The sequence below is a fragment of the Atheta coriaria genome, unplaced genomic scaffold (assembly GCF_025399875.1).
Source record: "Atheta coriaria isolate IRGN ID8LTWV9N9 unplaced genomic scaffold, Caltech_Dcor_3.1 hic_scaffold_9_pilon, whole genome shotgun sequence".
NCBI lineage: Eukaryota > Metazoa > Arthropoda > Insecta > Coleoptera > Staphylinidae > Dalotia > Dalotia coriaria.
Window position 1 is genome coordinate 10,884,688 of NW_027045451.1, and position 12,936 is coordinate 10,897,623.

A 12,936-nucleotide genomic window follows, 5' to 3' on the forward strand; every position below is an offset into this window, starting at 1 on the left:
ACAACAAATAAGTCTCAAAAGTAAATATTGGTGGTCGTGAAATACGTGGAAGGTCACTCATCCAAGAATTTTTACGTTTAAGTATATTGGTGCGCCATCTAAAAATAGTTAACAATACCTATCAATAATGCTATATCATATAGGGTGTTTTGTTAAATGTGTTGCACACACTCATGCGCGAGATTGTTTGATGGAGTCAGTGACTGTTCAGAATAGTTATGGAAGTGCACCCGTGTCCATGTGTCACACGAACACGAAAGTGTGCATGCATCTCCCAATCTAAATGAATAGCATGTTTATGTAAAAGGCAATAACTCAAATGTAGATGACGATAGAATATTCATATTTAAAAACTTATTAACAATATAAACTAAATTTAATAGCTTCTAGATTAATAACGAATATTTCTCATGAAACAAATGCCTTTGGAGGTATTGTAAATAAAACTGTAAAAAATAACTTCTTTTATAACTACTGGTATAGGAATGTCAAAATACAAAACACACAACAATATTGGTAGTAGGAACATATTATTGAATAAAATTGCACTGTAATTACAAATTACTAGTTCACTTTTCAAATGGCAATCGTGATTGCATACTTAGACTACATGTCACGAGTCAGATATATCTTAAAGATTTGTTAATTACGCGCAATTTACGAATAAACATAAGTAATGCTAAGTAGGTCTCAACTACAAACTAAAAACAAAGCGCGAACTTGTATCAAGCATCAGTCCACGGCAAGTTCGCAGCGTTGATGTGGTGTGGACAATGTCTAAAAGTAAACGTTCGTTACAAACTAATACAACAAACAATAAACGTCAACCCGATTTTAGCAGCGCAGTCGTTTTTCAAAAATGCTTCACGACGGAAACAACAAAATGCTTTACGCTCTCTTGGCCTATATCTAACGTTAAGTGGCATTAGACTTCAGTCTTAAATTCTCCTTTCCTCATCGTCGAAAATGTCGTTATCAAAAGAACGTCACAAAAAATGATTTATCAATACGTAGCTTATCCATAGGTTTGAATATATAATATAGGGTTTAAAAATCATTAAATTTAAGTACAGTCTTATAAGTTATCTACTATCAACTATTCTGATATTCACTAACGATTTTTTTCTCATTTTGTATCAATTTTATATCGAACAGTTGTCTTTTCCTATATCGATATAGATTTCGAATCGTGCACATCACTTGTCTCCTAAAATATTTCATTGATTTTCGCACCATTGGATCAAATCTTGAATAATTACATCATTCAATCAAATCGGGCACCATAAAACTTGCTTACTGGTAAATTACATCATAACAGATAAGAATTGATCAATCTTCGTATTTGCAACACGTCAATGTAATAATTACTAAGTCTACAGTATTTACAAACTATTCTCGCAATGGAAACAGTTTGGTAACTAAACTTGCGCTAATTTCCTACGATCGAAAACCCAGACAGATGGATTTGATCATATATAATCACTGGTTTGTGTTGCCACAAAATCTTTGTGTTTGTGTTTTGTACAAAAAAATTAGATCAAAACGAAACGAAATGAAATCACAGAACACAACAAACGTATTAAAAAAAAAACAGTCTTCGTTAATATCTAGGCTTGAAAAGGTATAATTGGTGTATAAATCGTCGCCATTTTAATTAATTGAAGGCTTTGTCAAGGTACCTCTCGATAGCATCTCGATGCATTGAATGCATCACCTTAATTTGCCTAAAACTCGTCGTAAACTCTATTCTCTAATATATAAATCTATGCTAAACTGGAAAAATCTTTGCTTTGTAAAATAACATCTTCATCAGTCTCAAATTCATCAGTCTTGTGCGTTGTCAAATAGCAAAATATTGCAAATCATTGATATTATGCACACGTGGTTATGCTAACCTAGAATTAATCTAAAACTCTTTTCACTAAAAAAGTAGTGATTTTCAATCGTCTTCTCTAATATGATTAGTCTATGGTAACTTACATACTGACCAAAGTTTGAGATTGGCACAAAAATACAATTTCTCGTCTTTGCAAACGTAATTCCTGAGATTCCTGAGATTTGTTTACCCTGAGAATGATTCATTAAAAAATATCAAAAAAGAACTAGAATCTTTCAGTGCGCGTGTCACTCGTTAAAATATTTGCACTCTATTATTGCCAAAATCGACGACGATAATCCTACCGTCCGGACTGATACAGATCCCACTGGGTCTGTCCATCTCCCCCTCGCCGGTCCCAGCGCGTCCTACAGTCCACAGGAACGCGCCATTGCTCTGAAACACCTGAATGCGATTATTTCTTGAATCCGCAACGACAATCCGGCCCTCATCGTCGCAGACAATGCCCTGCGGTCGTAAAAATTGCTTCAATCCCGTGCCCTCACCGCCCAAAAACTTCGCATGGCTGAAATCCGGCTCAATAATCACCAGACGATGATTATTAAAATCAGTCGCAATCACACTCCCAGTGTGATTGAAGCAAACACCACGCGGAGAATCAAAATTCTTCCACAAAGAATTCATCCCTTCGAAACCATACTTAGCCAGGTATTTCCCATCGCTGTTGAACAATTGCACGCGATGATTACGCGTATCAGAAACAACAATCTGTCCGATTGAGTTGGCGGCCACATCCCAGGGATAGTTGAACTGTCCCGGACGGCATCCCTTCTCGCCAAACATCAAAACAAACAGACCCTCCATGGTAAACACCTGCACACGATGATTATCTTTATCAGCGACGATAATACGATTGTTGTTATCAACAGCAAGACCAGCAGGGCGATCAAATTGTCCGGGCCCGGTTCCCTGCGTTCCAAATTTACTACGATAGGTACCATCTGGGTTGAAGATTTGTACTCTGTTATTGCTTCTATCGGCTACCAAAATATTGCCGTTCTTATCACAACATACGCCCCATGGCCGGCAGAGGAATCCTTCCTCCTCGCCTTCAATACCAAAGATACGTGAGGGTTTCGCGCCGTTATCACGAACAATTACTGGTTTGCTCGCTCCGAATATAGGTCTACCAATTGTGGCTGACGTGGTGGTAGATGGTGTGCTAGGGACTCTTTCTAGTTTCAAGTCGATGGACGGTGTGTAAGTTGACTGAATCACTTCCCTTGTATTTCTAATTTCTCTATTCCTGCCGATAGGTGGCATCATTGTGCCAATGTTCCCCATGTTACCCACAGCCTGTAGTAATTGATCATCTGGTGGATTGAAGACAATCATATCATCCTCACATGGATGCAAGTTCCCACGCAGAGATCTCAGTTGTTTTAATTCACCTTCCGCGCGTTCATTAGCAAAAATAATATCTAGTCCATTACCAGTATCCTGACATTCACTGAGGATATCATTGGTCCTTGATAGTTTACCCATTGCAATGCGCAGTCCATCCATCTGGGCAATCAAAGCCTTACTTTTGAATACTCTCTGACGTTCGATGCGGATAAAAAGATCCCGTTCGCGTTCCTCAACCATGTGAATATAACGACGGATTGTTTTGTGGACATCTTTGACTGCTTGATGCGAACGCAGTTCGACGCAATCATTCACGCGCTGAATTTGACTCATGGCGTCACGGATGGCAATCATAGCGCTGCGAGTTTCCGAAATAAGTTTGAAGTTGATATTCTTTGCGTTTTCAATGGCATCGTTGATGAAAATCAAGTGATGGCCGAGATGTTCCACAAGGGCGCATTCGGCGCATGTCGGGTATGTGCAATCCTCGCAGAAGAGTTTGATTTGTTCATGGTGGACTTCACAGAAAAGAGATCCAGTGCTGCAGGGACTATTCGTAGCCTATAAAACAAAAATCAATTAAATGAAATCAATCAATTAATTCAAAAATTTGTTTATTATGGTTTATAAACTTACTCTTGATGAAGAACTGAGTGAATGATGATTGGAAACTAGTCCCAGCGAGCCGCCATTGTTGTTTGTGAAGCGTGTGATCTTGTGATCCTTTGTCAAACGCACGCGCAAATGTGCATGCACGCATGGCTCACACAACAATTCGCTGCAATCGCGACACTTTGAAGTGGCAGTGACGCCATCGTCACAGCTCGCGCAAATCTCCGAATCTTCATTAGTAACACACTGGAGAATATCCGCGATGAATGCATCAATCGGCGGATCGGTGGAATCACTCTCCGGATGTGAATGTAAACTAGGCGGAGTGGTCGGGGACGATAATTCTTGTAAAGACATTTTGATTGTGTTGCAAAAAATAGAAATCTATCGGTAAATTCAATAACGTGTGAGGTCGTTCGGTTGGGTGTTCAGTTCTGGAAAAAAAACGAAAAAACATTTAGAAAATCATCCTAACCTTGAAGCGCCATCTTGGATGCAGATGCATTTATGCGTAAATCAGTTCAAACTAGTTTCTTTGTCAGGCGGAATTCTAGCACATTGTAAAAATGTAAAATATCTAATATCGGCACAGATCTATGGGCCTTTCAAGCACAAAAGAATAACATTAACACAAAAAGCTTTCGAACTGCAAACCTCCGAGCGTTTGGGGTTGAAAGAGCCAGAGCAGGTACATTCCCAGAACCTTTTTGGCTTGAGATTAGACCATAATGCCTACTGATTCGTTTCGGTTGTAAATGTAAAATGTGTAATTTCTAGCAACTCTCTACCTGTTTCCAAAATTCTTTGCCATGTTTTTGGCTAGTGTCGATGACCTCAAATCAAACAAACAAACCAATACGGAAAAAATCTTCAAACTTTCAGAAACTTAAAATTCTGAAGGAAATTCTATTAAATCTGACAGGATATTATTAACCTAAATTATAATTTGTACTAAATTCGCATAAAAACCCGTCAAATTATCAATTTTCCGGAGGATATAACAAAAATTTATCACAAATTTCAACAGGAGAATGCTCTTGACTTGACTATTGTCGATTGTGAGCATTTATTAATTGGTGTTGTGCGCATTAATACCTTCAATATTTGTGCGTGCGATATGTGCCCCGATTAACACTCTCACAGCGCACTGGTTGCGGCGAGCGCGCGCGGCGAATTGAAAGATGCCCGCGAATTGAACGAGAGTTCAATCAAAATGACCCAGATATTAATAAAGCGAAGGCTATATTCATAACACACGCGAATATTAACCGAAAACAAACTAGCACAACACGCTCCCGAAACTGTCGCGCTGAAAACTTGAAACCGAAAGCCGCGATCGTAAACATTGCCTTGTCTGGCATACAATTTTTTGAAGATCATGGAAAACAAGTGGCATTCGTGCAGGCTGACAGTGCACCATGAGACCGGACGAGTGCGATGGTGTGTCGGCAACGAGAAAAAATGGACGATGCAATTGAAGCGGCTGACAATTCTACCATTCATACTGTTGATCATTGTCATTGCCAGTATTCTAATCACGCACTTCGTATTTGGTTATCCGGGGAAATCAGTGACCACAAAAGGTGAAAAAATTGCAATTAAACAAAGTTTTAGCGATGATCAACGTGGAAATATCCAAAATATCGATGAATTGGAAATCGAAGAATTTCAAACTTCTTATGTACCACAATCAATTGATGAGTTTACTACAAGACCACCACCAAGGAAGAAACAGAAACAAAACGAAATATTCCTCCTGAATCAAATACAAAGTACAAAATAAACACTGAAGATATTGACACTGAAACGCAAACTGAAATAGGTTACAACGACACAGATTACGCTGATTATCAAGCGGCTGAAAGTCGGATAATAGTCTGGAAAGTAGCAAACAATAAAGACAACTTTATGAACATCCAAGATGTTGATGATCAAGAAAAAATCTCTAAAACAAACCAAGCTCAACACAAAAATTTCTGGAAACTCAAACATACACCCGAAGAAATTCGCAAAACGCAATCAATAAACATGAAAAAATTCATGGATCCATCCGCGGACCCTTGCATAGACTTCTACCAATACGCCTGTGGGAATTGGCACAAGTACAACCCGATACCACCGGATAGAAGTAGTTTTGACACGTTTGAAATGCTCCGCGAAAGTTTAGATTCAGTTTTACGTGATTTACTCGAAGAAAACGTGCCGCAGGACCCAGCAATCATAGATAAAGAATTCTGGACCAGTTTGCGAGACAATACCACGCGGCAATCAAGAGACAAACGTCACATCTACGATTTCTACAAGATCGCGGAGAACAAAGACGTCCCGGCGCCTTTCTTTCAAGTCATACTAAATCATTCATACCCCAAAACCGAGGACGCCATAGATAAAGCAAAATTCCTATTCAAGAGCTGCATGAATGAGGAACTTATAAAGGTCAGAGGCATCAAGCCCTTATTGTACTTGATCAAAGAGTTGGGCGGATGGCCGGTGTTGGATGGTAACTGGGACGAGCGACATTTTGATTTCGAATGGCTCCTGGGCCAATTGAGGTTATACAATAACGATATAATTATCTCCGAATGGGTCGGGCCTGATATACGTAACTCCGAGGAGTATGTCATACAGATCGATCAGAGCTCGTTGGGGTTACCCTCAAGAGACTACTTCATCGAGAAAGGGAATCAGAAGTTTGTCGATGCTTACAAACATTTCATAGCTACTGTCGCGGTTTTACTGGGTGCTGATTCAGCTACAGCTTATGAGGATGCTGAACAAATGGTTAATTTTGAAATAGAATTATCCGCCATTACGGTATCAGCCGAACATCGGAAAAATGTATCCGATATTTACGTCCGGTTGAAAATCAGAGAACTACACTCGATTATACCACAAATCGACTGGTTTAAATACATTGGTATTGTTACAAATAGAGAGGTTAACCCTGAAGACCCGATTGTAACTTTTAGTTTAAATTATTTGCATCAATTAGTTGGTTTAATTAGTGGAACTAATCCGAGAACAATCGCTAATTATTTATTATGGCGATTTATACGGCACAGAGTGAATAATTTAGATGATCGCTTTCAGGATGCAAAACAAAGATTTTATAAAGTTTTGTTTGGTCGAGAGCAAAGTCCCGCTAGGTGGCAGAGTTGCATATCTCAAGTAAATTCTAACCTTGGAATGGCTTTAGGTAATCTGTTTGTGGGAAGATACTTTGACGAACGGTCCAAAAATGATACATTGATGATGACTATTCAACTCCGGCAATCTTTTAAAGAATTATTAATGGAGACGGAATGGTTAGACATGGATACAAAAACAGCTGCTGCTTTGAAGATAGACTACATGCGTTTGAAGATAGGCTACCCAAATTACATCCTCAGTGAGCACATGCTCAATAAACGATATCAAGACGTGCAAATACATCCGGATTTTTATTTTGAGAATACGCTGAGTATTCTACAACATCTCACGCGTTTGGAACATTCGAAATTAACCGTTGCGGTTGATAAAAACTTCTGGAACTCACCACCGGCGGTAGTAAACGCGTATTATTCCCGAAATAAGAATCAGATTATGTTCCCGGCTGGGATTTTACAGCCGCCATTTTATCATCGTCATTTCCCGCGGAGTTTAAACTATGGTGGGATAGGTGTGGTGATTGGGCATGAAATAACTCATGGGTTCGATGATAAAGGGCGGCTTTTTGATAAAGACGGGAATTTGAAGGTGTGGTGGAAAAAGGAGTCGATTGAAGAGTTCCATGAGCGTGCAAAGTGTTTAATAGAGCAATATAATGCTTATGTTGTACCGGAAGCCAACATGCAAATGGACGGCGCGAATACCCAAGGTGAAAACATCGCGGATAACGGAGGAATTAAACAAGCGTTCAGAGCGTATGAACATTGGGTGTTAAACAACCCAGAAAGGGATGAATCATTACCAGGGATGAATATGACTAAGTATCAGTTGTTTTTCTTGAATTTCGCGCAGATCTGGTGCGGGACGACAAGACCGGAAGCAGCGCGGAATAAATTACGAACCGCAGTGCATTCCCCTGGAAGATTCAGAGTGATTGGCACGTTAAGTAATAGTGATGAGTTTGCTGAAGTTTACCAATGTCCGGTAGGGACACCGATGAATCCGAAAAACAAATGCATAATTTGGTAAACATGAAAAAATGATGTGATTTTACAGGATTCCTTTTTTTACATTTTATAAGTATTTTTGTAGATTTGTGTAATGTTTTTGTGTAAATTGTGTAAATATATTCCGTCCAAATGGAAAGTTCCATGCCGGCTAGATTTTACCCTAAACCGTAAACACCCCAAAAAAATCAATGCGGTCCCGTTGCTGCATTATTGAAAGCGGGTGCGTGCGTACTACGGAAAAGAATACGCGAGGCGGCATTGTGGCGCGCGCGACCCTTCTCGGAAGTGCAGGCAAGGGCGGTGGCTGCGGGGCATGCGTCCTGCGCTCACGTGGCGGCCGGCACGCAACCCGCAGCCGGTTGTGCGTGGTCATGGTCGAGAGATGGTTGCGCGCCGCGGACAAACCGAGCACCGTTAGCAGCCAGCGCACGCGGATGGATCGTTATTTTCGGAAATGCCACTTGAACTTGACATGCAGAGTGCGCTCCGTGCGGCCCCGTTAGGTAGGTCTTGAATGAACCATCCACAACAACAAAATCCTCAAAACTTACATTCTTACCACATAAATACCAACTTAACAACAAAATAAAACTAAAATTTGCATAGAAATCTTCATAAACACACTAGATTTCTGTAAAATCACGAGTCATGGCTGAAAGTAAACAAACCTTGATTTTTTCTTTCTCTTTTGACCTTGAAGTCACCTTGATATTAAAATATATCTTTTCGACATTTGCAAATTCTACATATCTGTATTAATATTAAAATGAGGTTAACCGGCACACATGAAAATTTATTACCTAACACCCTTCGCCTTTGCAGCCCTAGGCGCGTCACAAGAAAAACAAAATAATTTCTGTAGTAATATACTACACAACATGCATGGATGCAATATTTTACAGATAACAATATAATAAACTTACCAATTTTATACTGCCGTGGACATTGAGGTGTTGCAGTTGCTGGTGTGTTGGTTTTGTATGAAATGTGTGAGTGTGCTGAGGGAGATGTTCGGTGTTTTTTCTGGCCGCTTCACATTTCACCGCTACTGGCGCAACTCACAACCGGCAATGACGACGGCAACTGCGTTCGACTTGGAAATTCACCGCCCTTCACCGCTGCTGCCTGCTTCTACCCTCGCACAATCCCTACCCTAGCTCAATTCACGCCGCACGCACAGTGCACACACACGTTTTCCGTCTCTTTGGAGTTCTGTGCTGCGCTCTGTTCGACGCTAGGTTTGTGTGTGCAGTGCGTCTTGTCTAGCTTGCGTGCGGGTTGGATTTTCGGTCGATTCTGCGATTGCAGGCGGACTGCGTGCTGCGGTGCTGGCTGCGTTTCGGTGCAGTATGGCTACAGTTGGGGACGAGTGAAATGCGAGATGATTAAATGGATCAAGTGTGAGTGGGATAGGTGGAGTTTTAGTAGAGTTGGGAGGATTTTTCGTCTTCATGTGTTTCTAGAGACTCAGAGATTGCGAGAGATAAAGATTTGAGTGGTGGAGTGTGAGAGGGTGTGGGAGAGAGTGAGGATGAGTAAAACGCGCAGGTTTGCACCGTTTGCACAAACAAAAGTGAAGCAAACGAGGCAAATAGAACTGAAAACAGAAATATCGAGGGGTTTCCAGAAATTCTCGGAATAAACACTTAGGAAATTATTGTATAGGTCTAATATTCCACTCTTTTTGTAATATTTTGGACCAAATTTGGAAAATAAACTGCAAAAACTATGATTTATTAATGTTTTCAGTGTTTTTATTAATGTTTCTACTATTGTTTACTCTTAATTTGTATGTAAAACTCAATTTATGATGATTTTTATTATGTTTGCCACACAAAATGAATAATATAATTTAAAAATTTCTATAAAACAAAATTTTTTTAGATTTTACTAATATTTTGAACCAAATTTAAAAATAAACTTCAAAAATCATGTTTAATTGATGTTTTCAGTGTTTTTATTAACATTCCTACTGTTCTTTACTATCAATTTGATGTAAAACTGAATTTATGATAATTTTGTTATTTTTACCACAGAAAATGATTAATAAACTCCAAAACTTTCCATCAAACTCAAAATTTCCTCAATTCTTTAACACAAACCTACCATGACACGTATTTTTACCCTCGCCTTTACTTTTCTTAATCTATCAGAAGGTTTAAACTTGTACCCAGATAAAAATTGAATATTTTACCTGAGATGGATTATCCGCAAGTTGTACTTGCAAGTTTCACAACTTGCATCTCGTTGCACCTTGCAATTGCTTACAATTGAACATTCGCGGGTGGCAGGTATACGAGTTACGTTTCTTTACACATGCAGAAACTTAAAGCAAAGCAAGAAATTTTACAAGAAAAATTTACTTTGCTCTGAAGTTAATGTGATGTTTAATATTTGACTGCATATGATTTTGCTTGGTTCGCCATTTTAAGTTTGAACATGCTTTGACCATCTGGTCATCTCTTACAATGATAAATTCAAATTGTAATAACACTGGTTTTTACTTTACAGTTTACAGTTGATGTAAACTTCGGTTGAGGCTGTGTATTATTATCAAGCATTGAAATTTCCCGAAGAATCATAAAATTTATGACAAGCAGTATAAACTTGAAAATTGAAATATTTTAATATACATTCGATAAATCTTAATAATAAAAAGAAAACACATATACAAAAACTAATAATTTGAAATTTTGTCTAAATAAATCTTTTTGTTGTTGTTTTTTCAACAAAAAACGAAAGAATAAATCAATTTTGCAACATATACCGCCATCTACTTTCGCTTTCTTGAACTCTCCTCCAAACAAATTTTCATTTGTCCGCTACAACGCCGACTATATTCTTGTAAAAACGTTATTAGAACAAATTTTATAAGCATTATTCATTCAACTCTGCATAAAAATGAGTCGCAAAGAAGCCTTGTCCAATTTCATTCAGCAGATCCATGCTAGACCCGTTGTAGTCAAACTTAATAACGGTGTTGATTACAGAGGTTAGTTTTCTTACAAATAACGCACATGAAATATAAAATTAATCTGCTTACAGGAGTTTTAGCATGTCTAGATGGTTACATGAACATCGCACTTGAGCAAACTGAAGAGTACGTGAATGGACAACTCAAAAACAAGCATGGCGACGCGTTTATCCGTGGAAATAACGTTTTGTACATCAGTACACAAAAAAGGAGAATGTAATACTTAATAATAAATCTATGTATAAGTTAGAATTAAATTTAAATCACTAAATACTTATTTTGTTACTATTTTATTTTATCAATTAATAAATTGGTTTCTACATAACGTAATCCTCCATTTAATATATTACAAATTTAATGATGGTCATGACCATGTCCATGCTTGGGTGGGAAAGCTTTATCATAAGCTGCAGTTGCAATCATTGTAACAACAAAAGCACCAAAACCTAATTTGAACCCGCGCCCGAAGAGTTCAACTATGCGTTGTTTCGTTGTGCCGAAATGTTTAGTATTGTATCTCCATACTTCATTTCGCAGCCAAGGATCACTCAGTCCTTGTTGTTTTAATGCTGTTTGAGTTTTTTGCAAGAGGGGAACATCTTCAACTTTGTAGATGCGATAGTCGGGTACTTTGTAGGGCTCTGCGTGACCGTGTCCATGACCACCCATCTACAATAATAAAAAGATAAGGTCTCATGATAAATAATATTGTATTTTATATTTTAACCTATGATATTATGTAATGTTTTCAGAAATAATAAATAAACGCATGATTTGTTGTAATTTGACTGTGAAAACTAATTTTAAATGTAATTTATTTATTTGAGAATAAATTTACTTACTTTGTAATAGTGTAAAGACTATTTTTATCTTGTTTTGCCAATGTTATGAATAAATGGAGATTATTGAAAAGTCGCGATCATATACGTCAATGGATAGAGACAGATGTCAGCTGGTTTGTGTTTACAGAGTGTTTTAGTTGAATTATTTGAAACAAATGCAACAAACACTCTCTAAAAACAAAAGTTTGCATTATTTTATTGTTAAAACAATTATAAATTATATTTACTTTATGTTTAACATTTAAAAATCCGTAGAATATTTGTGTATTTAACAGAAATTGCGAAAATGTATGTCGTTTCTTGCAACTAAAATAGGTTTTGTTGGAGAAAATAGTAAAAAGTCTATTAATTCAATAAAACACATAGTTATTTTTAGGTTGAATTGAATATTCAACTATTAAATTAATTTAATTAGGTCTGATGAATCAGATTTTTAGCATTTTTAAAGCAAATTAGATTGATTTAAGATGAAGAAGCATACGCTGAAGATTTTAAAGAGATTTCCATGCTTTTTCTTAAGATTAATAAAATTTACAAATCAAAAGTAATAATTTATGAATGATAAATGTAGATTTTAATATTCTACTTATTCTAAATGCAAAACATTAGTTTGTTTTAGGCTTAGTCTTATAATTAATTAGAATTGAAACAAAAGAATCTAACAATTCAATTAAATCTCCAAAATATTTAGAAATTTAATCAATTTCTATTTATTACACCCATCAAAATATCCTGCATTTTAAAATGAATTTCATAAGTTTGTTTTTGGGATTTATTGTTAAATTTAATGCAAAACCCAAGTGTCTTACATGATTCAACATTTTGATCAATAATGCATTACCAACACAACAGCTGAAAAATTCCCAAACCACCCAGATGGCACACAGAAGCATGCGCCTCGTAAAAGCTCCCACACTCATGCTAACTGGAAGCTCTATGGAGCTTTCATTGCTGGGGCCGTAACAACTCTCCAAGTACAATTTATAGTTCAACCAGTTGTCCGCCAGAGCACACTTGTTTATAACTATGAATGAAAAAGCTCAATAAAACCTAAAATTCATCCGAAAATCTCATAAAAACACTAAAAGCTTTAGAAATCAACAAATA

At 37.5% G+C, this 12,936-nt stretch overlaps 4 protein-coding genes across 4 annotated transcripts; 2 read left to right on the forward strand and 2 right to left on the reverse strand.

The window, feature by feature from the left end:
• Nucleotides 1-513: 513 nt before the first annotated feature.
• LOC135798901 (E3 ubiquitin-protein ligase TRIM71) lies at nt 514-9,626 on the reverse strand. Its single transcript, XM_065311886.1, has 3 exons — nt 8,937-9,626; nt 3,881-4,290; nt 514-3,805 (listed from the first exon to the last, which is right to left on the reverse strand). Exons 2-3 carry the CDS (start codon nt 4,211-4,213, stop codon nt 2,132-2,134), a joined length of 2,007 nt encoding a protein of 668 aa, XP_065167958.1. The 5' UTR covers nt 4,214-4,290; nt 8,937-9,626; the 3' UTR covers nt 514-2,131.
• On the forward strand, nt 5,616-8,149 carry Nep4 (Neprilysin 4). The gene has a single exon (XM_065311884.1). It carries the CDS (start codon nt 5,765-5,767, stop codon nt 8,030-8,032), a length of 2,268 nt encoding a protein of 755 aa, XP_065167956.1. The 5' UTR covers nt 5,616-5,764; the 3' UTR covers nt 8,033-8,149.
• A 1,164-nt stretch (nt 9,627-10,790) lies between the features above and the next one.
• On the forward strand, nt 10,791-11,312 carry LOC135798904 (U6 snRNA-associated Sm-like protein LSm6). The gene is made up of 2 exons (XM_065311889.1): nt 10,791-11,005; nt 11,059-11,312. The coding sequence occupies exons 1-2, from the start codon at nt 10,915-10,917 to the stop codon at nt 11,205-11,207; spliced, it is 240 nt and encodes a 79-aa protein (XP_065167961.1). The 5' UTR covers nt 10,791-10,914; the 3' UTR covers nt 11,208-11,312.
• A 29-nt stretch (nt 11,313-11,341) lies between these two features.
• Nucleotides 11,342-12,650, reverse strand: ND-B12 (NADH dehydrogenase [ubiquinone] 1 beta subcomplex subunit 3). Its single transcript, XM_065310622.1, has 2 exons — nt 12,639-12,650; nt 11,342-11,656 (listed from the first exon to the last, which is right to left on the reverse strand). The coding sequence occupies exons 1-2, from the start codon at nt 12,648-12,650 to the stop codon at nt 11,342-11,344; spliced, it is 327 nt and encodes a 108-aa protein (XP_065166694.1).
• Between the last annotated feature and the right edge of the window lie 286 nt (nt 12,651-12,936).

Excerpts from the sequence above, each read along its gene's own strand:
- Nep4 (XM_065311884.1), top strand. The coding sequence starts at position 5,765 with ATGAACATCCAAGATGTTGATGATCAAGAAAAAATCTCTAAAACAAAC.
- LOC135798904 (XM_065311889.1), top strand. The coding sequence starts at position 10,915 with ATGAGTCGCAAAGAAGCCTTGTCCAATTTCATTCAGCAGATCCATGCT. Across the intron at positions 11,006-11,058 it reads TAACGGTGTTGATTACAGAG|GAGTTTTAGCATGTCTAGAT; the intron begins GTTAGTTTTCTT and ends ATCTGCTTACAG.
- LOC135798901 (XM_065311886.1), bottom strand. The coding sequence starts at position 4,213 with ATGTCTTTACAAGAATTATCGTCCCCGACCACTCCGCCTAGTTTACAT. Across the intron at positions 3,806-3,880 it reads CACTCAGTTCTTCATCAAGA|GCTACGAATAGTCCCTGCAG; the intron begins GTAAGTTTATAA and ends TTTGTTTTATAG.